This window comes from Ranitomeya imitator, chromosome 2 (genome assembly GCF_032444005.1).
Source record: "Ranitomeya imitator isolate aRanImi1 chromosome 2, aRanImi1.pri, whole genome shotgun sequence".
Taxonomy (NCBI): domain Eukaryota; kingdom Metazoa; phylum Chordata; class Amphibia; order Anura; family Dendrobatidae; genus Ranitomeya; species Ranitomeya imitator.
The window spans coordinates 446,831,377-446,857,964 of NC_091283.1; the positions used below are offsets into that span (position 1 = coordinate 446,831,377).

At 48.4% G+C, this 26,588-nt stretch overlaps 2 protein-coding genes across 4 annotated transcripts in view; one reads left to right on the forward strand and one right to left on the reverse strand.

Moving 5' to 3' along the window:
* TTLL9 (tubulin tyrosine ligase like 9) overlaps positions 1 to 16,972 on the forward strand; it is a 33,172-nt gene extending 16,200 nt beyond the window's left edge. Inside the window, exons 9-15 of one of the 3 annotated variants that reach the window (XM_069751020.1) lie at positions 59 to 146; positions 239 to 297; positions 1,347 to 1,543; positions 2,646 to 2,759; positions 7,133 to 7,257; positions 7,341 to 11,423; positions 15,790 to 16,972. In XM_069751020.1, the coding sequence (XP_069607121.1) occupies positions 59 to 146; positions 239 to 297; positions 1,347 to 1,543; positions 2,646 to 2,759; positions 7,133 to 7,257; positions 7,341 to 7,417 (660 nt within the window). In that variant the 3' untranslated portion in view covers positions 7,418 to 11,423; positions 15,790 to 16,972. Of the gene's footprint in view, positions 1 to 58; positions 147 to 238; positions 298 to 1,346; positions 1,544 to 2,645; positions 2,760 to 7,132; positions 7,258 to 7,340; positions 11,424 to 15,789 lie in introns of those variants that run through there. The other 2 variants (XM_069751021.1, XM_069751019.1) reach the window with 2 other exon arrangements.
* Positions 639 to 25,016, reverse strand: PDRG1 (p53 and DNA damage regulated 1). Its single transcript, XM_069751022.1, has 6 exons — positions 24,831 to 25,016; positions 8,424 to 8,499; positions 8,127 to 8,201; positions 7,851 to 7,931; positions 7,652 to 7,759; positions 639 to 2,733 (listed from the first exon to the last, which is right to left on the reverse strand). Exons 1-5 carry the CDS (start codon positions 24,918 to 24,920, stop codon positions 7,677 to 7,679), a joined length of 405 nt encoding a protein of 134 aa, XP_069607123.1. The 5' UTR covers positions 24,921 to 25,016; the 3' UTR covers positions 639 to 2,733; positions 7,652 to 7,676.
* Positions 25,017 to 26,588: the final 1,572 nt, after the last annotated feature.

Here is a 26,588-nt window from a genome sequence, read left to right on the forward strand (position 1 = left end):
CGGTCCAGAACATAGATGGAGAGCGATTTTTGGTAATATGGCGTCTCTTTCCCTGCAGTACATCCCCCTCCGGGCCTGGCTTTACCGAGACGGTTTCGCCCGATTCTCGAACACGCGCTTTACACTCAGCAGCATCGACGACCAGTGTATCCTTATACTGAGATCGTCTTACCGGATTTATGTTCCATACCATGAGTTAGCTACTTGCCTTTATTAACTTTTTAACTACCCGATATAGATATTCACTTGACCAATGTGGCAATCCAGAAAACTGCTCCAGATTATGATCCAGAGAAGGTAAGAAAAGCTATTACCTACACATTTAAAGGGAATCGATCACCAGATTTGCCACCTAATCTCAGGGCATAATGTAGAAACAGACCCTGATTCCAGTGATGTAATCACTTAATTGGCTGCTTAGTGTAGTTTTGATAAAATCACTGTTATCAGCAGGAAATCATTAGCGGACTAGTAAGCCTACTGTCAGGTAGTCGTCCATATTAATGAGCTCTGTATAACACTGCCTCCAACACAGATTCTCAGCTTTCTGTGTACCCTGTACATAGGCAGTAAGCTGCCAATCAGTGGTGTGGGCAGAGTTATACAGAGTAAATTTAGATAAATGGTAGATAAGCAACAGATAAAACGGATTTTATTAAAATGACAGCAAGAAGCCTAGCAAGTAATACAAGATAAAAGAGCGTTCAGAGTTACATAAAGGAGTTTATTTTATTAAAAAAAAAAAACAAAAAACCCTTTTTTGTTATTACTTTATTCACCTTCACCGGGTCCAGTGCAGAGTCTCTGCTGCTATGCCCAGTGTCCGTTATTGACTGCAGCACTGACGTCACATTGATAGCGTTGCAGCCTATGTGGATGGCACAAGCCACTGAGATCACTGATTGGCTGCAGCGGTTTCAGTGCCGCAGAGAATATCAGACATCAGGAGCAATGCTGGACCCAGAGAGTGTGAGTAATTTTTTTTTTTTTAAAAGAACAAACTACGCCTGCGGACAGGTGTTGCCCAGGCACGCCATACTCATAGGATAGGTTATCAATATCAGGCAGGGATTCCATGTGATCAGCTGTTATATACTGCCCGATGTAAACACCTTGGTGCAGGTCATGTTCAAAAGAAGAGAAACTGATCTGCAGTATGCGGCAGCTACTTTCGAAGTGTTTACATATGGAGCAAATAACAGCTGATCGGTGGGGTTGCCATATCCCAGTATTCCTTTTAAGTTGCACTTGTTTGTTGCATGCTGAGACCTGTAGTTTCACAAGGAAGAGAGAGTGAGTGGGGTAATGATTGACCTATTACAGAAGCCATGACCTATCCCTCTTAGGGCTGTAAATGGATGATACAGCAGCTGCGGCAGTACCTGACGGCCAAACACGGTCCTACAGCGGTGGAGACTCTCTTTCAGAGCATGGACAATATATTCATCAAGAGCCTACAGAGCGTCCAGAAAATCATCATCAACGACAAGCACTGCTTTGAATTGTATGGATACGACATTCTGCTGGACGAGGACCTGAAACCGTGAGTAACAGCTGCTTCTTCTATGTAATGGTGTGTGTAAAAAAAAAAAAAAAAATTATATATATCTATATATATATTTTCGCTCTGGGGCAGAGCTCGCTCTCTATACTACGGATGCCAGCTGTATTATACCTGTATTATCCTCTAAGGCCACGTTCAGTATTTGGTGAGTTTTTTACCTCAGTATTTGTAGCAAAAACCAGGGGAGGAACAGTCAGAGGAAAAGTGTGCACACGTTGCGGATTTTGCTGCGGATCCGCAGCAGTTTCCCATGAGTTTACAGTACAATGTAAACCTATGGAAAACGAAATCCGCAGTGCACATGCTACGGGAAAAAAACGCGCGGAAACGCAGCGTTTTATTTTCCACAGCATGTCAATTCTTTGTGCGGGATCCGCAGCGTTTTTACACCTGCTCCAATAGAAAACTGCAGATGTAAAACCGCAGCGGAATCCGCAATAGAAAACGCGATAAATCCGCAGGAAAAACCGCAGCGGTTTTGCACTGCGGATTTATCAAATCCGCTGCAGAAAAATCCGCAGAGGACCATTCTACGCGTGCACATAGCCTAATAGAAACATATGCACCACTTCTGCATTTATCACCCACTCCTGGTTGTGGCTTACAAATACTGAGGTAAAATACTGACCAAATACTGAGGACCAAATACTGAGGTAAAATACTGACCAAACACTCAATGTGTGCACATGGCCTAACAGCAGCGACCAGAGCTAGCTTTGATTGCTGCTTTTTAACCAATTAGATGCTACTGTCAATTTCTGAAGATTAAAAAATAGGAATGGGTTCAAAACTAAGACACAGAAATGAAAAATGGTGGAAGCAGCCATTATGTAAGGGAAGAAAAAGACAAGGCAGGACCCCACACCTACCCCAAATATAGTGCTGCAATAGGATACAAGGAGGGGCAGACATCACTTTGTATGAGAAAACATATAGCTATATTGTCACATACATTATATTACATGTAAACATCCGTTCTGCGGTTCCCTTAGACAAAGTGACTGCACATACTGCTCTTGTATAGTGCTGCCTTCAGATCCTGCTTCCCGCCATCTTCTCACGTTCTTCCTGTACTTTGCAGGTGGCTGCTGGAAGTTAATGCTTCTCCCTCTTTGACCGCCAGCAGTCAAGAAGATTATGACCTCAAATGTCGTCTCTTGGAAGACACCCTGCATGTGGTAGACATGGAAGGCAGGTAAAGAAGCAAGTCACAAAATATTCTGCGCAGGAAAGATCTCTGCTTGCTGTCGGTGACTAAAAAGACATTATACAGGCCGAAAATCCATCTCTATGGCCTGCTCACACAGCAACACTTTCTTACAATGTATCAGTAGAGAGCTGAACTTTAGCTGCAATGTTACACTGTAACAAACCCTGAGCTTGTGACAGCACTGGTTGTTCAAAAAGTTTGACAAGTTGAGAAATTCCCTAAAACACTGAAAACTTCTGAACTGACAAAATGAAAATAAATTGTTTACTTGTGCGTTAGGTTCCACTTAAGGGGTTAATATCAGAAGCTTCTACACACCCAAACCTATATATCTGTGTAGCCCTTTAAAAAGAAAAGCAAGTTGATCTCTTTATGGCCCCAAAACGATGCTCCAGCATTGAGAAATCATTCTGAGGTTCTGTATATTCGTACACTGGGGCATGACGATGCACTTACAGCTCCTTGGCCTGCCTAGCGCCACTCTCCTGTGGCTGACAGGTCCCTGGCTCCGATCCTCTGCAAGAATACAGGATGAGGCCGAGGCGCTGTAAGTGCATCATCACACCCCAGTGCACTTCCAGGCAGCTATAACACCACAGAACTTTACTGTGTGATTTCTCGCTGCTGAATCATGGTTTTGAGGTCATAAAGGGATCAACTTGCTTATCTTTTAAATGGCTACACAATCATATGGTTTAGGGTATAGAAGTTTCCTTTGAAAAGAAAAAGTCTGCAGTGAATACTCTCTGGCCCCAAAAAGTCATGTGACTGCAAATATGCAATTTGCATACTTCCGACAAGACATGTGCAGCCTCGCTCGTCTAGTTGGCACATAACCGCACATATGCAAATCGATTACTTGTGGTCACACACTCACCGCCAGCACCAGAGAATCCTCACAGCATGCAGGGTGCACACTGTGGGAATTCAGAAGTCTACAAATACAATGACTGCAGATTTGGAGCCTAACATTGGACACCCCCTTTAACGCCTTTCTGACACCAGGCATAATGATACGCCGATGTCGGATACCCTCCCTTTGATGTTTGCTCCAGTGTTGAGCCCACATCTTTCTGGCACATGTCAGCTGTTTTGAGTCGCCACCGCCAGAGCTGCCGCCTCACCAACCACCCGAGCTGCCGCCTCACCAACCACCCGAGCTGCCACCTCACCAACCACCTGAGCTGCAGCACCCCCGACCTCCTGTCTCCTCCCCATTATCCCGTAGAATGTAAGTCTGCAAGGACAGGGTCCTCTCCCCTCTGTACCAGTCTGTCATTGTAAATTTGTTTACTGTTAACGACATCTATAACTCTGTATGTAACCCTTTTCTCATGTACAGCACCATGGAATTAATGGTGCTATATAAATAAATATAATAATAATAAAACAGCTGACATGTGTCACTAACAGCTGCGGGAGGAATTGCGATCCTCCCGCAGCTGAAAACTCATTAAATGCCGCCGTCAAACTCTGACAGCAGCATTTAACATGTGCTCCCGGCAAGTGCGCCGGAAATCCGCCCATCGGTGACCCCCATCACGTGATCGCGGGTCACCGATGGGTTGGCATGACAACCAGAGGTCTCCTGCAGACCTCTATGGTTGTCACCGCCAGATTGCTATGAGTGCCGCCCGGTGGACGGCACTCATAGCAAGTGAGGTATTCTGCTACATACAAGTGATCTGATCATTGCCTGTATATAGCAGAGCCGATCGGGTTATGGCAGCTCCCATGGAGTCTATTGAAGCATGCCAAAAGTTTTTAAAAATATAAAAGTTCAAATCACCCCCCTTTCGCCACATTAAAAAAAAAAAAAAACTACACATATTTAGTATCACCGTGTTCAGAATCGCCCGATCTATCAATAAAAAAAGGATTAACCTGATCGCTAAACGGCGTAGCTAGAAAAAAAGTCAGAATTATGTTTTTTTGGTCGCCACAACATTGCATTAAAATGCAATCCCAGGCAATCAAAAGAACGTATCTGCACCAAAATGGTATTATTAAACTTGGTACACGCAAAAAATAAGCCCTCACCCAACCCGAGATCACAAAAAATGGCGGATTTTTTTTTTTTTTACACCACTCAGATAAAAAAAAAGAACCTAGACATGTTTTTCCCCTTATCTTCCAGTACATGATATGTTAAAACCAATGGGGTCGTTCCAAAGTACAACTCGTCCCACAAAAAAACAAGCCCTCACATGGCCATATTGGCGGAAAAATAAAAAAGTTATGGCTCTGGGAAGGAGAGCAAAAAACGAAAACGCGAAACCAAAAATACCTGATCATGAAGAAGTTAAGTAGAGCTTAGGCGCATATGTATAAAAGTCCATTCCATACGAGGCAGATGCCAGCCCAAAAAATGATACCAATAAAAACTACAGCTCATGACACATAAAAAAACAAACAAACAAGCCCTCATATAGAAATAGAAACTATACACGTTTAGCTGTAATTATACGCACCCGGAGAATCCCGTTACGGCACAGCAAGTTCCATATAAACGATACATAATGGTGGAATTGCATTATCTATTTATTTTTTTAACATTTCACCACACTTGGAATTTTTTCCCTGCTTTGCAGTACATTGTGGGGTCAAATATGTTTAGCATTACAACTCGTCTTACAAAAAACAAGCCCTCATATGGCGGTGTAGATTGGAAAAAAAATAAAATAAAATGGTTGCATTGTTAAAGGGATATTCTCAAGGTGTCTCTTGAGCAGTTCAATGCAATCTCCTCCATACAAGTTCCTCACTTGATGGTTCCTAGCAGGATAGGCTCTCCTGTTTGTTGTGAATAGTAGAGCTGTAGTATTAGTAGAACTATAAAGCTCAGCACAACCTGTACGATCAGTGGTTCTTTCTAAAGGTACCTTCACACTGAACAAAATTACAACGATAACGATAGCGATCCGTGACGTTGCAGTGTCCTGGATAGCGATATTGTTGTGTTTGACAGCAGCAGCGATCTGGATCCTGCTGTGACATCGCTGGTCGGAGCTAGAAGGCCAGAACTTTATTTCGTCGCTGGATCACCCACTGACATCCCTGGATCGGCGTGTGTGACGCCGATTCAGCGATGTCTTCACTTGTAACCAGGGTAAACATCGGGTTACTAAGCGCAGGGCCGTGCTTAGTAACCCGATATTTACCCTGGTTACCATTGTAAATGTAAAAAAAACCCAAACACATACTCACATTCCGGTGCCTGTCACGTCCCCCGCCGTCAGCTTCCCTGCACTCCTCCTGCATCCTGTGTCAGCGCCGGCCGGCCGTAAAGCAGAGCACAGCGGTGACGTCACCACTCTGCTTTACGGCCGGCGCTTACACAGGATGCAGGAGAAGTGCAGGGAAGCGGACGCCGGGGGACGTGACAGGCACCGGAATGTGAGTATGTGTTTTTTTTTTTACATTTACAATGGTAACCAGGGTAAACATCGGGTTACTAAGCGCGGCCCTGCGCTTAGTAACCCGATGTTTACCCTGGTTACCCGGGGACTTCGGCATCGTTGGTCGCTGGAGAGCTGTCTGTGTGACAGCTCTCCAGCGACCACACAAGGACTTTCCAACGATCACGGCCAAGTCGTATCGCTGGTCGTGATCGTTGGAAAGTTGCGGAGTGTGACGGTACCTTAAGTCTACACTGCTATCATTACATTTACACACAGGGTATTTGAACAAGCACACCACTCAGACAGTGAGAGCAGCGATTAGGGGACCTGCTCTGAAAGCTGCTGACTGGTGATTTATAACTATATGTCTTCAGAAGATGAGCAGATAACTGCTGCATAGAAATCGCCTGGAGAGGTGACTGGGAGACGTTAGTAGTTAACCTCGCTCCTTGACTACTGGGCACTCTTGGCCAGGGTATGGAGGAGGTCAGGCTCCATGCAAAGAGCTGTACAATATAAAACCTCTCATTGCAGGAGAATGACGCTAGATAGAAAAAGCAAATCAATTGCAAACTTGCTGATTTTTATGCTAACTAAAGCAATTCAAGAACTTGAGAACACCCCTTGAAGGGGTTTATCACCTTTTAACTACTCTCCCCCCCCCCATCCCTGGCATTCCACATCTTTTCATTCTGGTCTTCTGGCTTTGGGGCCAGTCCTACTAGCCATGAGGTGTACCCACCCAACATACTTTGTAACACCCAGCATAACCCAATCACTGCATGACTAATAAACTTCCATGCAAAAATTCCCTAGCGCAGCGTGACTTTTCCATATTCACACATGGATGACGTGTTCCCCTCTTGATGTCACGCACATGGCAGGTTCATTGTTTCGCTCATATCTGGCGCCGGATGTACGTCACATATAAAGCGTCCCATTATCTCTTTTCTGTAGACTAACCGGGAGGGAGAAGCGGGTCGGGGGCTTTGACCTCATGTGGAACGACGGCCCTGTATCCCGAGACGACAGCCAGCTAGACTGCATCAGCAATGGAAGCTTTATTACAAACACACACTTAGGTAAGAGACTCCACTTGCTTCCATATATAAAAAGCCCACCACTCTGCTGCCCGCCCGTGTTTAACTATTTATCTCCCCTTCAGGCTGCATCAACAACAGGAAGAAGAACTTGAGGCAGTTGATGAAAGTCTCCAGCAAGAAGTCTTCCACCACTCAATAAACTCCATGATTTACCTGCCCTGTGGTCTGTTGTATTTACAGAACTATGGCAAGTGGCGCTGCCCATGACGAGCAGATGCTATGGTCTGGTCACCACGGTCAAGAGTCCTATATTTTTTTATATATACCAGAAGTCAACCTATAATGACGGAATAACCCACGCTGTAATTAGAAGCCATATGGCGCCATGATAAGTGCTGCAAAGGAAGACTTTTATAAATCCTCCATCACTCACAGACCGCTGCGTTCTTCTTTTACACTCATACATTCAATACTTTATTGATCGCCTTCATTTCATCCGGATCCAGAGGGGTCAGGTTAAAGCCTTTCAGCTCTGGTTTACCTGCGGGTACAAAAAAGGGACCACAAATGGCAGGTTGGAAAGCAGGGAAGACACAGATCCCGTTTCCCTTGCGCCGTCGCCCTGTATTTACCTTGCGCCTCATATAACTCGTTCACCTTTACTTTTAGCTGAGAGCGAAGATTTTGGATCTCCACGTCCAGCTGTTCCTGATCTGCAAGACAAGTAACACTCAGACGTTCCTATACGGACCGGCCGAGGGTCTCCAGACCCAAACTCAACAACCTTATAGGTATATCAGGAGACCAGCGGCCAGTCCGTACATCACACACCATGCACGGATGTCTGAGCTAGGCCCTAGACTGGGATTATCATCCAATATTAACCCTCTCAGCCCCCTCCCACTCACCTTTCTCGATCATCTGCTTGGTTTTATCTTTTGGAAGCTTAATAAACATGTTACCGAAACAAACGGTCACCGGCCCTGCGGGTACAGAACAAGGGAGAAGATGGCAGTGTCAGTTCACTTAGGAGCCGCAAGGCAGGTAATACCTCACTTATAGCAGCGCCACAAGATTTTATGATCTGGCAACTGGAAGATTTGCTTATCTGCCTTGCTACAAAATTAGTTTCATGGTGGATTAGAAGTCATTGTCCCAGACCCTGGATTATCGGAGTTTTTACTTACAAAGTAACATTCACCGACCTGAATGAGAGGGGTCTCTGCTGAGCGCTCGTAGGGCCTCTCTATTCTGATTCCTTTTAAGATCGAGATCCACAATCTGAAAGATGAAGGATTAGACAATGTTCACATTGTGCCCACCTCAGACCTCCTGGACAAGGGTCCTAACTGACAGAACACCAAGGATAAACCCTTACAAGACTATTGGATCACTGATAAATCCTTGAGGTTATCAAAGTGAATTGTTGGGTCACAACATGCGACTGCAACCCTGATGCTCAAGGCTAATGGACATGTCATCAAGAGCCATAATGAGGGAACCTTACCAGCGATGGTCCCTGAATTCTGATCGTCTAAGGGATTCTCAAACTTCAGTGGCCGCACCTGTGTGACCATGGTGCCCAGCTCCTGACACCCTACGCTGTATCACGGGCACATGCCGCCGCTAACATTAGGCCACGCTCCATTCGGGGGGCTACTTGATTTCTGATTTGGGGATATACTAACTGTCCCGCTGTTATATCTCACAGTGCAGTTTGCTGTTGTCTATTTGCAAACTGGTATGATCTTGACTGGCACCAATATAATTTAGGGCGGTACATCGCCGCTGGTACTGGTATTCAGGGGCATTCTGCTGGCGCTATAGGTATTTAGCGGGCACTCTGCTGGCGCTATTTAGTGGGCACTCTGCTGGAGCTATAGATATTTAGGGGGCCCTAGCCTGCAGCTATAGATATTTAGGGGGCCCTAGCCTGCAGCTAGATATTTAGGGGGCCCTAGGCTGGAGCTATAGGTATTTAGGGGGCCCTAGGCTGGAGCTATACGTATTTAGGGGGCCCTAGGCTGGAGCTATAGATATTTAGGGGGCACTTTGCTGGAGCTATAGGTATTATGTGAGCACTCTGCTGGAGCTATAGGTATTATGGGGGCACTCTGCTGGAGCTATAGGTATTTAGGGGGCCCTAGCCTGGAGCTATAGGTATTTAGGGGGCACTCTGCTGGAGCTATAGGTATTTAATGGCCACTCAGCTGGAGCTATAGGTATTTAGGGGGCCCTAGGCTGGAGCTATAGGTATTTAGGGGGCACTCTGCTGGAGCTATAGGTATTTAGGGGGCCCTAGGCAGGAGCTATAGGTATTATGTGGGCACTCTGCTGGAGCTATAGGTATTTAGTGGGCCCTAGGCTGGAGCTATAGATATTTAGGGGGCACTCTGCTGGAGCTATAGATATTTAGGGGGCCCTAGCCTGGAGCTATGGATATTTAGGGGGCACTCGGCTGGATTTATAGATATTTAGGGGGCCCTAGCCTGGAGCTATAGATATTTAGAGGGCCCTAGGCTGGAGCTCTAGGTATTTAGGGGGCCCTAGGCTGGAGCTATAGGTATTTAGGGGGCACTCTGCTGGAGCTATAAATATGTAGGAGGCCCTAGGCTGGAGCTATGGATATTTAGGGGGCACTCTGCTGGAGCTATAGGTATTTAGTGGGCCCTAGGCTGTAGCTATAGGTATTTAGGGGGCCCTAGGCTGGAGCTATAGGTATTTAGGGGGCACTCTGCTGGAGCTATAAATATGTAGGAGGCCCTAGGCTGGAGCTATGGATATTTAGGGGGCCGTAGGCTGGAACTATAGGTATTTAGGGGGCACTCTGCTGGAGCTATAAATATGTAGGAGGCCCTAGGCTGGAGCTATGGATATTTAGGGGGCCGTAGGCTGGAGCTATAGATATTTAGGGGGCCCTAGGCTGGAGCTATAGATATTTAGGGGGCCCTAGGCTGGAGCTATAGATATTTAGGGGGCCCTAGGCTGGAGCTATAGATATTTAGGGGGCCCTAGGCTGGAGCTATGGATATTTAGGGGGCCCTAGGCTGGAGCTATGGATATTTAGGGGGCCGTAGGCTGGAGCTATGGATATTTAGGGGGCCCTAGGCTGGAGCTATGGATATTTAGGGGGCCCTAGGCTGGAGCTATGGATATTTAGGGGGCCCTAGGCTGGAGCTATGGATATTTAGGGGGCCCTAGGCTGGAGCTATGGATATTTAGGGGGCCCTAGGCTGGAGCTATGGATATTTAGGGGGCCCTAGGCTGGAGCTATGGATATTTAGGGGGCACTCTGCTGGAGCTATAGGTATTTAGGGGGCCCTAGGCTGGAGCTATAGGTATTTAGGGGGCACTCTGCTGGAGCTATAAATATGTAGGAGGCCCTAGGCTGGAGCTATGGATATTTAGGGGGCCCTAGGCTGGAGCTATAGGTATTTAGGGGGCACTCTGCTGGAGCTATAAATATGTAGGAGGCCCTAGGCTGGAGCTATGGATATTTAGGGGGCCGTAGGCTGGAGCTATAGGTATTTAGGGGGCACTCTGCTGGAGCTATAAATATGTAGGAGGCCCTAGGCTGGAGCTATGGATATTTAGGGGGCCGTAGGCTGGAGCTATAGGTATTTAGGGGGCACTCTGCTGGAGCTATAAATATGTAGGAGGCCCTAGGCTGGAGCTATGGATATTTAGGGGGCCGTAGGCTGGAGCTATAGATATTTAGGGGGCCCTAGGCTGGAGCTATGGATATTTAGGGGGCCGTAGGCTGGAGCTATGGATATTTAGGGGGCCGTAGGCTGGAGCTATGGATATTTAGGGGGCCGTAGGCTGGAGCTATGGATATTTAGGGGGCCCTAGGCTGGAGCTATGGATATTTAGGGGGCCCTAGGCTGGAGCTATGGATATTTAGGGGGCCCTAGGCTGGAGCTATGGATATTTAGGGGGCCCTGGAGCTATAGGTAATTAGGGAGCACTCATGCCAGCAATGTTCTCATTAAGAGGGGCACTGTGGATGCAGACACTTGGGCTGTCGCACTGAAGCCCTAGTCACTACTACCACGGTAAATGCTAGAGTGTATGGGCTCCTTCCAGGTGTGACGTCATTTCCGGGGGGCGTGTCCTATTGGGAAGGGGCGTGTTTTCAGTCACATCATGAAGGCGGCAAAGCAAAGCAGCATGATTCTAGCTTGTGGACGCCATGGCACATGGAGGTTAGTGGTTTCAGGGTGAAAAAATGCTACTTGCTGCTCGCTATTGGGGGGGAGGTTCTGTGGTGGGCGACCTGCTTGTCTGTGTGGGGGGCACCGCTGCTGCTGTGGGGGACCCCCGTGGTGGGCTTTGTGGGGGGGGGCACCGCTGCTGCTGTGGGGGACCCCCGTGGTGGGCTTTGTGGGGGGGCACCGCTGCTGCTGTGGGGGACCCCCGTGGTGGGCTTTGTGGGGAGGGGGCACCGCTGCTGCTGTGGGGGACCCCTGTGGTGGCCTTTGTGGGGGGGGGCACCGCTGCTGCCGGCCGGCTGTTGTGGGGGGGCCACCTCTGCTGCTGTGGGGGACCCCCGTGGTGGGCTTTGTGGGGGGGGCACCGCTGCTGCTGTGGGGGACCCCCGTGGTGGGCTTTGTGGGGGGGCACCGCTGCTGCTGTGGGGGACCCCCGTGGTGGGCTTTGTGGGGGGGGCACCGCTGCTGCTGTGGGGGACCCCCGTGGGGGGCCACCGCTGCTGCTGTGGGGGACCCCCGTGGTGGGCTTTGTGGGGGGGGCACCGCTGCTGCTGTCGGGGACCCCTGTGGTGGGGGGGCACCGCTGCTGCTGTGGGGAATCCCCGTGGTGGGCTTTGTGGGGGGGGCACCGCTGCTGCTGTGGGGGACCCCCGTGGTGGGCTTTGTGGGGGGGCACCGCTGCTGTTGTGGGGGATCCCCGTGGTGGGCTCTTGGGGGGGCACCGCTGCTGCTGGCTGTTGTGGGGGACCCCCGTCGTGGGCTTTTTGGGGGGGGCACCGCTGCTGCTGGATGTTGTGGGGGACCCCTGTGGTGGGATGTTGTGGGGGCACCTGCTGCTGCTGGCTATTGTGGTGGGACACCTGTGGTGGGATTTTGGGGGGCACCTGCTGCTGCTGACTATTGTGGGGGACCCCTGTGGTTGGATTTTGGGGGGCACCTGCTGGCTGTTGGGGGGGACCCCTGTGGTGGGGTTTGGAGGTGACCTGCTTACGGGGTGGACCCCTTTTAGTGGGGGACCCCTGTTGTGGGATTTGAGGGCTATCTGCTTGTGGGATGTGGGGGGAGACCTGCTGCAGGCTATTGGGGGACCCCTGTGGTGGGACGTGGGGAGGCGACCTGCCTGTGCTGGGACGTGGGGAGGCGACCTGCCTGTGGGGAGGCGACCTGCCTGTGGGGAGGCGACCTGCCTGTGGTGGGACGTGGGGAGGCGACCTGCCTGTGGTGGGACGTGGGGAGGCGACCTGCCGCTTACGGAGGGATCCCCTTTATTGGGGGGCGACCTGCTTATGGGTTGGGTTTGGGGGGCTGATGAGGGCTTAGGCTGGGTCGGGGGTGGACGTCCGATGAGGGCTTAGGCTGGGTCGGGGGTGGACGTCCGATAAGAGTTTAGGCTGGGTCGGGGGTGGACGTCCGATAAGAGTTTAGGCTGGGTCGGGGGTGGACGTCCGATAAGAGTTTAGGCTGGGTCGGGGGTGGACGTCCGATAAGAGTTTAGGCTGGGTCGGGGGTGGACGTCCGATAAGAGTTTAGGCTGGGTCGGGGGTGGACGTCCGATAAGAGTTTAGGCTGGGTCGGGGGTGGACGTCCGATAAGAGTTTAGGCTGGGTCGGGGGTGGACGTCCGATAAGAGTTTAGGCTGGGTCGGGGGTGGACGTCCGATAAGAGTTTAGGCTGGGTCGGGGGTGGACGTCCGATAAGAGTTTAGGCTGGGTCGGGGGTGGACGTCCGATAAGAGTTTAGGCTGGGTCGGGGGTGGACGTCCGATAAGAGTTTAGGCTGGGTCGGGGGTGGACGTCCGATAAGAGTTTAGGCTGGGTCGGGGGTGGACGTCCGATAAGAGTTTAGGCTGGGTCGGGGGTGGACGTCCGATAAGAGTTTAGGCTGGGTCGGGGGTGGACGTCCGATAAGACTTTAGGCTGGGTCGGGGGTGGACGTCCGATAAGACTTTAGGCTGGGTCGGGGGTGGACGTCCGATAAGACTTTAGGCTGGGTCGGGGGTGGACGTCCGATAAGAGTTTAGGCTGGGTCGGGGGTGGACGTCCGATAAGAGTTTAGGCTGGGTCGGGGGTGGACGTCCGATAAGAGTTTAGGCTGGGTCGGGGGTGGACGTCCGATAAGAGTTTAGGCTGGGTCGGGGGTGGACGTCCGATAAGAGTTTAGGCTGGGTCGGGGGTGGACGTCCGATAAGAGTTTAGGCTGGGTCGGGGGTGGACGTCCGATAAGAGTTTAGGCTGGGTCGGGGGTGGACGTCCGATAAGAGTTTAGGCTGGGTCGGGGGTGGACGTCCGATAAGAGTTTAGGCTGGGTCGGGGGTGGACGTCCGATAAGAGTTTAGGCTGGGTCGGGGGTGGACGTCCGATAAGAGTTTAGGCTGGGTCGGGGGTGGACGTCCGATAAGAGTTTAGGCTGGGTCGGGGGTGGACGTCCGATAAGAGTTTAGGCTGGGTCGGGGGTGGACGTCCGATAAGAGTTTAGGCTGGGTCGGGGGTGGACGTCCGATAAGAGTTTAGGCTGGGTCGGGGGTGGACGTCCGATAAGAGTTTAGGCTGGGTCGGGGGTGGACGTCCGATAAGAGTTTAGGCTGGGTCGGGGGTGGACGTCCGATAAGAGTTTAGGCTGGGTCGGGGGTGGACGTCCGATAAGAGTTTAGGCTGGGTCGGGGGTGGACGTCCGATAAGAGTTTAGGCTGGGTCGGGGGTGGACGTCCGATAAGAGTTTAGGCTGGGTCGGGGGTGGACGTCCGATAAGAGTTTAGGCTGGGTCGGGGGTGGACGTCCGATAAGAGTTTAGGCTGGGTCGGGGGTGGACGTCCGATAAGAGTTTAGGCTGGGTCGGGGGTGGACGTCCGATAAGAGTTTAGGCTGGGTCGGGGGTGGACGTCCGATAAGAGTTTAGGCTGGGTCGGGGGTGGACGTCCGATAAGAGTTTAGGCTGGGTCGGGGGTGGACGTCCGATAAGAGTTTAGGCTGGGTCGGGGGTGGACGTCCGATAAGAGTTTAGGCTGGGTCGGGGGTGGACGTCCGATAAGAGTTTAGGCTGGGTCGGGGGTGGACGTCCGATAAGAGTTTAGGCTGGGTCGGGGGTGGACGTCCGATAAGAGTTTAGGCTGGGTCGGGGGTGGACGTCCGATAAGAGTTTAGGCTGGGTCGGGGGTGGACGTCCGATAAGAGTTTAGGCTGGGTCGGGGGTGGACGTCCGATAAGAGTTTAGGCTGGGTCGGGGGTGGACGTCCGATAAGAGTTTAGGCTGGGTCGGGGGTGGACGTCCGATAAGAGTTTAGGCTGGGTCGGGGGTGGACGTCCGATAAGAGTTTAGGCTGGGTCGGGGGTGGACGTCCGATAAGAGTTTAGGCTGGGTCGGGGGTGGACGTCCGATAAGAGTTTAGGCTGGGTCGGGGGTGGACGTCCGATAAGAGTTTAGGCTGGGTCGGGGGTGGACGTCCGATAAGAGTTTAGGCTGGGTCGGGGGTGGACGTCCGATAAGAGTTTAGGCTGGGTCGGGGGTGGACGTCCGATAAGAGTTTAGGCTGGGTCGGGGGTGGACGTCCGATAAGAGTTTAGGCTGGGTCGGGGGTGGACGTCCGATAAGAGTTTAGGCTGGGTCGGGGGTGGACGTCCGATAAGAGTTTAGGCTGGGTCGGGGGTGGACGTCCGATAAGAGTTTAGGCTGGGTCGGGGGTGGACGTCCGATAAGAGTTTAGGCTGGGTCGGGGGTGGACGTCCGATGGGGGGTTTGTGCTGGGTGGGGTGTCCGCGTCTGATGGGGGTGTGTGCTGGATGGGGGGGTCCACGTCCTGTGGGGGTTTGGCCGTCCGGTGGGGGTTTATTATTGGGTGGGCGTGGTGTGCGATGGGAGTAATGCTTGGAGGAGGGGTGGACGTCCGATGGGGGTTTATGCTGGGGGGTTAAGCTGGGGTGGCATCCGATTGGGGGGGTGTCTGATGGGATTTATGGTTGGGGGCAGGGGGCGTCATATGGGGATTTACGCTTGTGGGAGGGAATGTCTGGTGGGCTTTGGGTTTATCCTGTGGGGTCCGCTGGTTAATGTGAGGTGGAGGTTTCTGACTGGAGGAGTGAGGTTATGCTGTGTGGCCTTCTGGTTGATGTGGGGGAGCTAATGCTTCATTGGGGTACACAAAAAAAAAAATGGGTGTATGCTGCTTATGCTATGCAAAAAAAAAATTTAGGTATTTCCTGTAGAGGAGGGTACACCACCAACTAGCACGAAGCTAATCCGTTTTAACTTAATGTCAGTAGGAGGAAGACATGGGTCTAGACCGCCCAGCCCAGTTTAGGCCTTAGGTTTTGGGAGGTTTTTTTGTTAACGATTTTTCTTTTTAATTTTTTTTTTTTCTTCCCAGATATGGCTTTTGAGGGCGACAGTGGAATTGTCACTCTAATCTCCCACCTAGAATTGTCACTACCATATCATCTGTGGTCTACGAGGCAAGGCCCTAACACATCAAGAGTGTTTGGGGTTCCCCGGAGGACCGTTCATGCCACGAATCGCCCTACCCTCTCGCCTCTCTGCGTCCAGGTTATTCCATGCCCGTCTTCATCATCGCTCTGCGAAAAAGGATTTGTGATCTTAAGGACTGGTATATCCTACGAGGCAGTAAGGGGGCTACTTAAAAAAACAAAAACAAAACACAGGACAAATATGTCCTAGTTTTCCCCTGAGCAATGTGGACGTCTCCTGAGGAAACCTTCCTATTCATGCAGCCTCCACGTTTTCCAGAGGCTCCAGTGACCTTGCTCTTAAAATATCCAGGCTTTGGTCTAGGCCTTCTCTGGTGGCCGGTCCACACCGCCAGCGCCCTGAACAATCATGCACGCCAACTTTCTAGTGCGTCCTACTCTGCGCCTATCAGTTTAAGAGTACTTCGCTTCTGCAACAGAGGACTAAAGTCTGCCTCCCAAGAGATCTGTTCAAATTTGGTTGTTTTGGAAATGTTCTGTCCAAAAAAAAAAAACGACGGGACAACTTCCTGACCCGCCAGGAAAAGACGAGACCTTCCTTTAGGCCAGCTCCCTCCTGGCATCCATGAACCCACCAGCACTGGTCTGCTAGGCCTGGATCTAGCAGACTCTCTTCGACATGATGGGGCATTCCCACCTTGGATGTTTCTCAGGATCGGCTGCCGTGTCCTTCACAATTCAAGGCCGGTATTATGATCTCAGGTCCGGGACACCGAAATCTCAGACACCGGAGGCAGGCCTGAGAGGGGGGGGGGCTTCAGAGCCGCATACCCTACCGACAGTCCTGCCCGCATGCACCAACAGCATATTACATTTTTACAATACTTTAGAAATGCATAAAATGAAACAAGCAAAGGCATAAAATGAAACAAGGAAAGGCATAAAGTTTTTCTATGCAAAAAAAGGCAGTTTTATAAAATTAGAAATATTTATATATCTATTGTTAAAATGATATTTATCCAGTATTTCTATAAGTAAAAGTCTGAGATTTCTGTGAGAAATGGTAATTGTTTACCTCTTAAACCAGTTCTGAATGTAAATAAAACATTGCTCTGATTAAGTCTCCACATTGTATTTGTCTTTCATTTCATGCGTAGGGCAGGACAAGCCCATGATGTATCTGTGTAAAGCTAGGTTCACATTGCGTTAATGGGTTAACGCTAACGGACTGCGTTGCACGGCGAAAATGTCGAAATTAACGCCGTGCAACGGGTCCGTTAGCGCACCCATGGACAGCAATGTTACTTTTAGCTGAAGCGCATCACTAGCGCATGCCATTTTCGGCACGCGCTAGCGATGTGCCGTTCTTTTGAGGCCCGTTCCTCGCTACCGCAGATCAGGGATCTGCGCTAGCGGGGAGGGTGAACGCCGACCCTCTAGAAACATTGCGTTAGCGCAATCCGCTAGCGCTATGCGCTTAACGGATTGCACTAACGCAATGTGAACCTAGCGTAAGACGTAAGGCGCTATAATAACAGCCTTGGGCTGGTTTAACACCAGCATTCGGCAGGGCTGCTGATGGCAGCCTTCTTCCTCCGTTAAGCCCCGCCCAATGCCGCACCTCTTCCTTCAGTTCCGCCTACGTCTGCATGCGTCCTGCATACCCTATCTTTAACATTGGGTACGCAGGCCAAGCGGATGCCTCCGCATGCGTTGTTTTAATGCTGCGCCGACCGCAACAAAATGCAACATGTTGCGTTCGACGCAGTTCAGTGCATCGTCAAAACGACACGTGCCTGTGTACCCAATGTTAAAGATAGGGGATGCATGCAGACGTAGGCGGAGCTGAAAGAGGTGTAGCAGTGGGTGGGGCTTAACGGAGGAAGAAGGCTGCCGAACGCTGGTGTGAAACCAGTCTTAGACAGGTAAACCACTTTTGAAACAATGTTCACTTGTACAAGCATTTAACCCCTCAGTGACGGGGCCAATTTTTTAAAATCTGACCAGTGTCACTTTATGTAGTAATAACTCTGGAATGCTTCAACATATTCCATTGATTTTGAGGTAGTTTTTTTTCCTGACATATTAGACTTTATGATAATGGTAAACTTGGGCTAATGATAAACTTGGGTTAATGTTTTGCTTTATTTTGTAAAAATATCAGAAATTTTAAAAAATTGAAATTTTCAAATTTTGAATGATTTTCCCTTTAACCCCTTACCGGCATCGGACGTACTATACCGTCCGATGCTGGCTCCCCAGCTTTGATGCAGGGCTCCGCGGTGAGCCCGCACCAAAGCCGGGACATGTCAGCTGTTTTGAACAGCTGACATGTGCCCGTAATAGGCGCGGGCAGAATCGCGATCTGCCCGCACCTATTAACTAGTTAAATGCCGCTGTCAAACGCAGACAGCGGCATTTAACTACCGCTTCCGGCCGGGCGGCCGGAAATGACGTCATCGCCGACCCCCGTCACATGTCCGGGGGTCGGCGATGCGTCTCCATTGTAGCCATAGAGGTCCTTGAGACCTCTATGGTTACTGATTGCCCGTCGCTGTGAGCGCCACCCTGTGGTCGGCGCTCACAGCACACGTGCAATTCTGCTACATAGCAGCGATCAGCAGATCGCTGCTATGTAGCAGAGCCGATCGTGCTGTGCCTGCTTCTAGCCTCCCATGGAGGCTATTGAAGCATGGCAAAAGTTTAAAAAAAAAGTTTAAAAAAATGTGAAAAAAAATAAAAAAAACATAAAAGTTTAAATCACCCCCCTTTCGCCCCAATCAAAATAAATCAATAAAAAAAATATCAAATCTACGCATATTTGGTATCGCCGCGCTCAGAATTGCCCGATCTATCAAATAAAAAAAAGTATTAACCTGATCGCTAAACAGCGTAGCGGGAAAAAAACTCGAAACGCCAGAATTACGTTTTTTTTGGTCGCCGCGACATTGCATTAAAATGCAATAACGGGCGATCAAAAGAACGTATCTGCACCGAAATGCTATCATTAAAAACGTCATCTCGGCACGCAAAAAATAAGCCCTCAACCGACCCCAGATCACGAAAAATGGAGACGCTACGAGTATCGGAAAATGGCGCAATTTTTTTTTTTTTTTTTTTTTAGCAAAGTTTGGAATTTTTTTTCACCACTTAGATAAAAAATAACCTAGTCATGTTTGGTGTCTATGAACTCGTGATGACCTGGAGAATCATAATGGCAGGTCAGTTTTAGCATTTAGTGAACCTAGCAAAAAAGCTAAACAAAAAACCAATGTGGGATTGCACTTTTTTTGCAATTTCACCGCACTTGGAATTTGTTTCCCGTTTTCTAGTACACGACATGCTAAAACCAATGATGTCGTTCAAAAGTACAACTCGTCCCGCAAAAAATAAGCCCTCACATGGCCAAATTGACGGAAAAATAAAAAAGTTATGGCTCTGGGAAGGAGGGGAGCGAAAAACGAACACAGAAAAACGAAAAATCCCCCGGTCATGAAGGGGTTAAGGCCGGAGTCACACTAGAGAGGAATACGGACGAGTGCTATGCGAGAAAAAATAATTGCATAGCACTCGGACCAATGTTAATCTGTTGGGCAGCTCCCATCACTTTTTTTTTTTTCACGGCCGTATTATATGTGCGAGTGAAATTGCACTATGCTGCGATTTGCACCGTATATCAGCCGAGAATCCCCAATGAAAGTCTGTTTATGCAAGAAAAACTCATACCACATGGGCCATCAGTTTGACTTGCGAGAAATACGCAATGGTGTCCTTTTAAAGGCTGCAATTCAGGTGCAGTGTACAGTAAAATCACACTGACAGCTTACAATATTTACACATAGTTAATTTGTCGGCTTCTGTCAAATCATTGCAGGATAGGAGACATGGTTTACATACAGTAAACCATTGCAGAACGGTTAGATTTATGTAGGTCAGTGACTAATACGGTGAGTAGTATGTGTGTGTGTAAAATTTGGGACCTGTATGTATTTAATAAAAATGTTTTCACTGAAAAAACTGGCGTGGGCTCCCACACAATTTTCTGTGCCACAGAGGGAAAGTCAGTGACTGAGGACAGATATTATAGCCTAGAGAGGGACCATGGTTATTGCCACCCCAGAAAAGGTGCATCTGTAAGATGCGCCAATTCTGGCACTCAGCCTCTGTTCTCACTGCCCTGTAGCGGTGGCATATGGGGTAATAAGGGGTTAATGTCACCTTTGTATTGTAAGGTGACAGTAGGCCAGCTTACTAATGGAGAGGTGTCTGATAGATGCCTCTCCATTACTTACCTGTGGGCTTGATGTTACTTGACAATAAAATGGTGACATCCACCCTACAAATCTGAGCCCCACTGCTACAGGGCAAGTGGGAAGAGCGAGGCTAAGTACCAGAATTGGCAGATCTATAAGATGCGCCATTTCTGGGATGGCTGAGAGCTGATGGTTTTTAGCCTCTGGGGCTGCCAATATCCATGGCCTCTTCACAGACTATTAATATCAGCCTACAGCTTTTATAGGGGGACCCCATGTCAATATTTTGTGTCCCACTGTAAAATAGCCAGTAAAGGCTAAGCAAACAGCTGTGAGCTGATATTAATAGCCTGGGAACCTTTATGGTTATTGGCTCCTTTCCAGAATATTAACATCAGCTGTCAGCTTTCCCTCTGCTGGTTATGAAAATTATGCCGTGCTAGATATAGACACTGACATTCACAGCAGCGCGTCCGCCCCGATGCTCTTTTCTGACTCCTTTCTCAGGCCCCCAAAAAAGTGTTAACTAAGTACCCTTTATTTTCTTGCACTGTAGCCGTTCACTTACTACAGGGTATTCAAACATTGTTTCTGCGCCGCCCCCCCCACATAAAGTACGACCACTATCTATATGCCTTTATATACAGCATTCTAGAATGCTGTGTATATATAGTAGGCCCACTGCCTGTATACCCTTATATACAGCATTTTATAAAGCACAACCACTATCTGTATGCCCTTAAGACTTGCCTAGCCCCATACAATGGGCTTTGCTAGTCTTAATCCGGGGCCTTCTCCTCTTCTATCACCGTCCTTCTTTCTTTGAGTCGATGACGCGTCCTATGTCATCCACACGGTGTCTTCCATCGTGCTCCTGTGCATCGCACTTCTTTCTGCCCGTTGCAGTACTTTGCTTTGTGCTCGGCAGAGAAGTGTTCCTGCACAGAAGCGTGATGAGGGAGGTTGTGTGGATGATGTAGAACACATCATCCACGGGAAGGACTGTGCCGGATGAAGACCAGCGCCAAACATAACACCGGACCGCCCCGTAGGTGAGTATAAGAAGTTATTTACATTATGCACGTTGGCTTAGGGACATACCGTATATACTCGAGTAGAAGCTGACCCCCCCCCCTAATTTTGCCACAAAAAACTGGGAAAACTTAATGACTCGAGTATAAGCCTTAGGGTGGAAAATGCAGCAGATACTGGTAAATGTCAAAAATAAAAATAGATACCAATAAAAGTAAAATTAATTGAGACATCAGTAGGTTAAGTGTTTTTGAATATCCATATTGAATGAGGAGCCCCATATAATGCTCCATAAAGTTTATGATGGCCCCATAAGATGCTCCATATTAAAATATGCCCCATATAATGCTGCACAAATGTTAATAATGGCCCCATAAGATGCTTCATAGAAACTTTTGCCCCATACAATGCTGCATAAAGGTTGATGGCCCCATAAGATGCTCCATAGATTTTACTCCATAGATTATGCCCCATGAGATGCTCCACACATTATGCCCCATTTGCTGTTGCTGCGAATAAAAAAAAAAAAAAAAACACATACTCGCCTCTCTTCGCTCAGGCCCCCGACACTTTCCACTGCTGCGCGCTGCTCTGTCTTCCATCCTCTGCACTGACTGTTCAGGCAGAGGGCAGCGCGCACACTAACTACGTCATCGTGCCCTCTGACCTAAACAGTCACAGCCAGAGGACAGAGCGGCCCGCAGCGGTGGAAAGGGGAGAGGTGAATATCGCGCAATGCTCACCTCCCCCGTCATACTCACCTGCCCCCGACGCGGTCCCTGGCAGCTTCTCACTATCAGATGGTCTCCGGGAGTCGGCAGCGTCTTCCTATGTTCAGCTGTCACGGACAGCTCATTAAAGTAATGAATATGCATCCATATTCATTAATGAGCGGTTCCACGTGACCGTTGAACAAAGGAAGAGCTGCCCGGAGACCATCGGACATGCAGGGACCGCGCCGGGAGCAGGTGAGTATGTGACAGCCGCCGCTCCCCCTCCCCCGCCGACAATGACTTGAGTATAAGCCGAGAGGGTCACTTTCAGCCCAAAAAAGTGGGCTGAAAATCTCGGCTTATGCTCGAGTATATACGGTATGTACGGTACAGCACTGTAGAAGGGTGTGTATAAGGGCATATAGGTTCTGGTGGTACAATATATGGGGAAAACCTGGTGACAGGTTCCCTTTAAGAAACCTATGGAACTAGGTAAAAAATAGCATTTTTTGGATGGTGAAAAACTTGTAATTTAAATATTGATGAAGGCTGAGCTGCAGGTGGTCTGTGTCTCTTCATAAGTTTAAGGCCGGGGTCACACTAGCGTAGAATACGGACGAGCGCTATGTGAGAAAACATCGCATGGCACTCGGACCAGTGTTGATCTATGGGGCAGATCACATCTGTGATTATTTTTTCATGCCGAATCGGCATACGAGAACAATCGCAGCATATATACCTGACAGGGGCCCATACATTCTGATATCATCAGTAATATATACCTGACAGGGGCCCATACATTCTGATATCATCACTAATATATACCTGACAGGGGCCCGTACATTCTGATATCATCAGTAATATATACCTGACAGGGGCCCATACATTCTGATACCATCAATAATATATATACCTGACAGGAGCCCATACATTCTGATATCAATAATATATACCTGACAGGAGCCCATACATTCTGATACCATCATTAATATATACCTGACAGGAGCCCGTACATTCTGATACCATCACTAATATATACCTGACAGGGGCCCATACATTCTGATACCATCAATAATATATATACCTGACAGGAGCCCATACATTCTGATATCAATAATATATACCTGACAGGAGCCCATACATTCTGATACCATCATTAATATATACCTGACAGGAGCCCGTACATTCTGATACCATCACTAATACATACCTGACAGGGGCCCATACATTCTGATATCATCACTAATATATACCTGACAGGAGCCCATACATTCTGATATCAATAATATATACCTGATAGGGGCCCATACATTCTGATATCATCAATAACATATACCTGACAGGGGCCCGTACATTCTGATATCAATAATAATATATACCTGACAGGGGCCCATACATTCTGATACCATCAATAATATATATACCTGACAGGAGCCCATACATTCTGATACCATCACTAATATATACCTGACAGGAGCCCATACATTCTGACATCAATAATATATACCTGACAGGAGCCCATACATTCTGATACCATCATTAATATATACCTGACAGGCCCATACATTCTGATACCATCACTAATATATACCTGACGGGCCCATACATTCTGACATCAATAATATACACGTGACAGGAGCCCGTACAGTCTATATCTACAATAATATATACCTGACAGGAGTCCGTACAGTCTGTATCTACAATAATATATACCTGACAGGAGTCCGTACAGTCTGTATCTACAATAATATACACCTGACAGGAGCCCGTACAGTCTGTATCTACCATACTATATACCTGACAGGAGCCCATACAGTCTGTATCTACAATAATATATACCTGACAGGAGCCCGTACAGTCTATATCTACAATAATACATACCTGACAGGAGCCCGTACAGTCTATATCTACCATAATATATACCTGACAGGAGCCCGTACAGTCCATATCTACAATAATATATACCTGACAGGAGCCCGTACAGTCTATATCTACAATAATATATACCTGACAGGAGCCCGTACAGTCTATATCTACAATAATACATACCTGACAGGAGCCCGTACAGTCCATATCTACAATAATATATACCTGACAGGAGTCCGTACAGTCTGTATCTACAATAATACATACCTGACAGGAGCCCGTACAGTCTATATCTACAATAATACATACCTGACAGGAGCCCGTACAGTCTGTATCTACCATACTATATACCTGACAGGAGCCCGTACAGTCTGTATCTACCATACTATATACCTGACAGGAGCCCATACAGTCTGTATATACAATACTATATACCTGACAGGAGCCCGTACAGTCTATATCTACAATAATATATACCTGACAGGAGCCGGTACAGTCTGTATCTACCATACTATATACCTGACAGGAGCCGGTACAGTCTGTATCTACCATACTATATACCTGACAGGAGCCCATACAGTCTAGTGTCTTCACCAGTGAGCTGACTAGACTGTATGGGCTGCAGTCAGGACCTGGCAGGAGCCCATATATTCTGCTGGTTTTAATAATTTATACCTTGAAGGAGCACATACAGTCTAGTGTCATGTATTTACTGCAGTCAGGGCCAGGCAGCCGCCCATAAAGTCTGCTATCTTCAAGAATATATACCTGACTGCAGCCCATACACTCTAGCATCTTCAGTAGTGAGCCTGCTACACTGTATGGGCTGCAGTCAGGCACCTGGAAGGAGCCCATACAGTTTAGCATCTTCAGTACTGAGCAAGCTACAATGTATGGGCTGCAGTCAGGACCTGGAAGGAGCCCATACACTCTAGCATCTTCACAGTGAGCCGGCTAGACTGTATGGGCTGAAGTCAGGTGACCTGGAAAGAGCCCATACACTCTAGCGTCTTCAGTACTGAGGCGGCTAGAGTGTATGGGCTGCAGTCAGGAAACCAGGAAGGAGCCCATACACTCTAGGCTCAACCCTACTACCACAGTCGGTGCTGCCCGGGTTACCTGCCGCCTGTCCACCAACACATCTTCGGCTTTCTTTTCCACCTCCTGCAGATAAGCCAGCACTGCCTCCGGTTCCCCGTACTTCTCCATGTTTTCACCCGGCTTATGCACGCAGCAGCGCAAAATATTTACGTCACATTTTAAGCGCAGCCGAATTTCAATGTTACAAAAAAACGTCAACAAAATGGCGATGGAGACAACTCATACAGTTCACTTGCGCCTCTTGTGACGAAAAAAAAACTTGATTTTTTTTTTTTTTAGGGGGACGTGCGCCCTCTAGCGGTCACTTCACATAATCTCCATTTCACTAAGAATAATGTTGTTTCTTAGCAGGACGCGCCCTCTGGTGATGAGACGCGGTAATAACATACGGGTAATCAGCACTGTACCCCAGTTTTTACAGCCTAAGCTGCATCTCTCTATTTGCGGAGTTTGGGTATACTATTCACATGATTTAGAACATCCAGTGTTCATTTTTGCAACGGCCTCTTAAAGGGAATATATATATAGATATACAATTATTGTTAATAATATATATATAATTAAACAAACTATTTTTTCACAAAGCATAGTAAATGCAGACTTGCTAATATACCAACTGAGGTATCATCAATCTAATACATGTGTTCTATACACTGCTTCTGCACAGCACCCTGCATGACTGACTATTTTACTTAAATATCACCATTAATTCCACAGCACTTTACAGACATTATCATCACTGTCCCCATTGGGGCTCACAATCTAGATTCCCTATCAGTATGTCTTTGGAGAGTGGGAGGAAACCCACGGAGAACATACCAACTCCTTGCAGGTGTTCTCCTTGGTGGGATTTGAACCCAGGACCCCAGTGATGTAACACTACAGTGCTAACCACTGAGCCACAGTGCTGCCCATCTGCCATCTACATCAGTATAGCTGCATGTGAGGTTTTATATCATTATTAGCTGGTTTATAGCAGAGCTCAACTCTCCTGCACACTTCCACAATGGAGCTAGAAATAATTAAGCAGTGCAGAGCCGAGACACAAGCTTAGCTGTGTTTGCTGCAGAGAGATCAGTAATGTGAAAATGCAAATGCTCTGTTGATGCCTATGCAAAACTGGAGGAAAGTGGATTAAAATCTGCACTGCTGGTGGCCCAATAATGAGCAGGACACAAGATCTGTGGAAAAGCAGTTTATTTGTCAACACGTTTCAAAGAGACACACTTCTTCATCATCAGGACAGACCACACTCAGCAGCGAGCTTGTGGGACTGGGGAGAGTGGGCAGCCATTTACTGTAATGGATAGGTCCGTTGGGGGGGTCGCGTGAGATGGGAGGAAGATGATGAGTTCTGTTTTGTCCATATTAAGTTTTAGAAATCTAGTGGAGAAGAAGGATGAAATAGCAGACAGACATTGAGGGATTCTGGTTAGTAGGGAGGTGATATCTGGTCCAGAGATGTAGATCTGTGTGTCGTCAGCATAGAGATGATACTGAAAGCCGTGAGATTCTATGAGCTGTCCCAGGCCAAAGGTGTAAATGGAGAAGAGCAAGGGCCCAAGAACTGAACCTTGTGGGACTCCGACAGATAGGGGGCGAGGTGAGGAGGAGGTGTGTGAGTGGGAGACGTTGAATGTCCGGTCTGTTAGGTATGACGAGATCCAGGATAAGGCCAAGTCTGTGATGCCAAGGGATGAGAGGGTCTGTAGTAATAGGGAATGGTCCACTGTGTCAAAGGCAGCCAACAGGTTCGGGAGGAGGAGGACAGAGTAG

Bases quoted from the DNA above. Each gene is read 5' to 3' on its own strand.
- PDRG1 (XM_069751022.1), bottom strand. From the start codon at position 24,920: ATGGAGAAGTACGGGGAACCGGAGGCAGTGCTGGCTTATCTGCAGGAG. The intron at 8,500-24,830 runs GTAACCCGGGCA...TTCATCTTTCAG, and splicing joins TGTTGGTGGACAGGCGGCAG to ATTGTGGATCTCGATCTTAA. The intron at 7,760-7,850 runs GTAAATACAGGG...TTGTACCCGCAG, and splicing joins CGAGTTATATGAGGCGCAAG to GTAAACCAGAGCTGAAAGGC.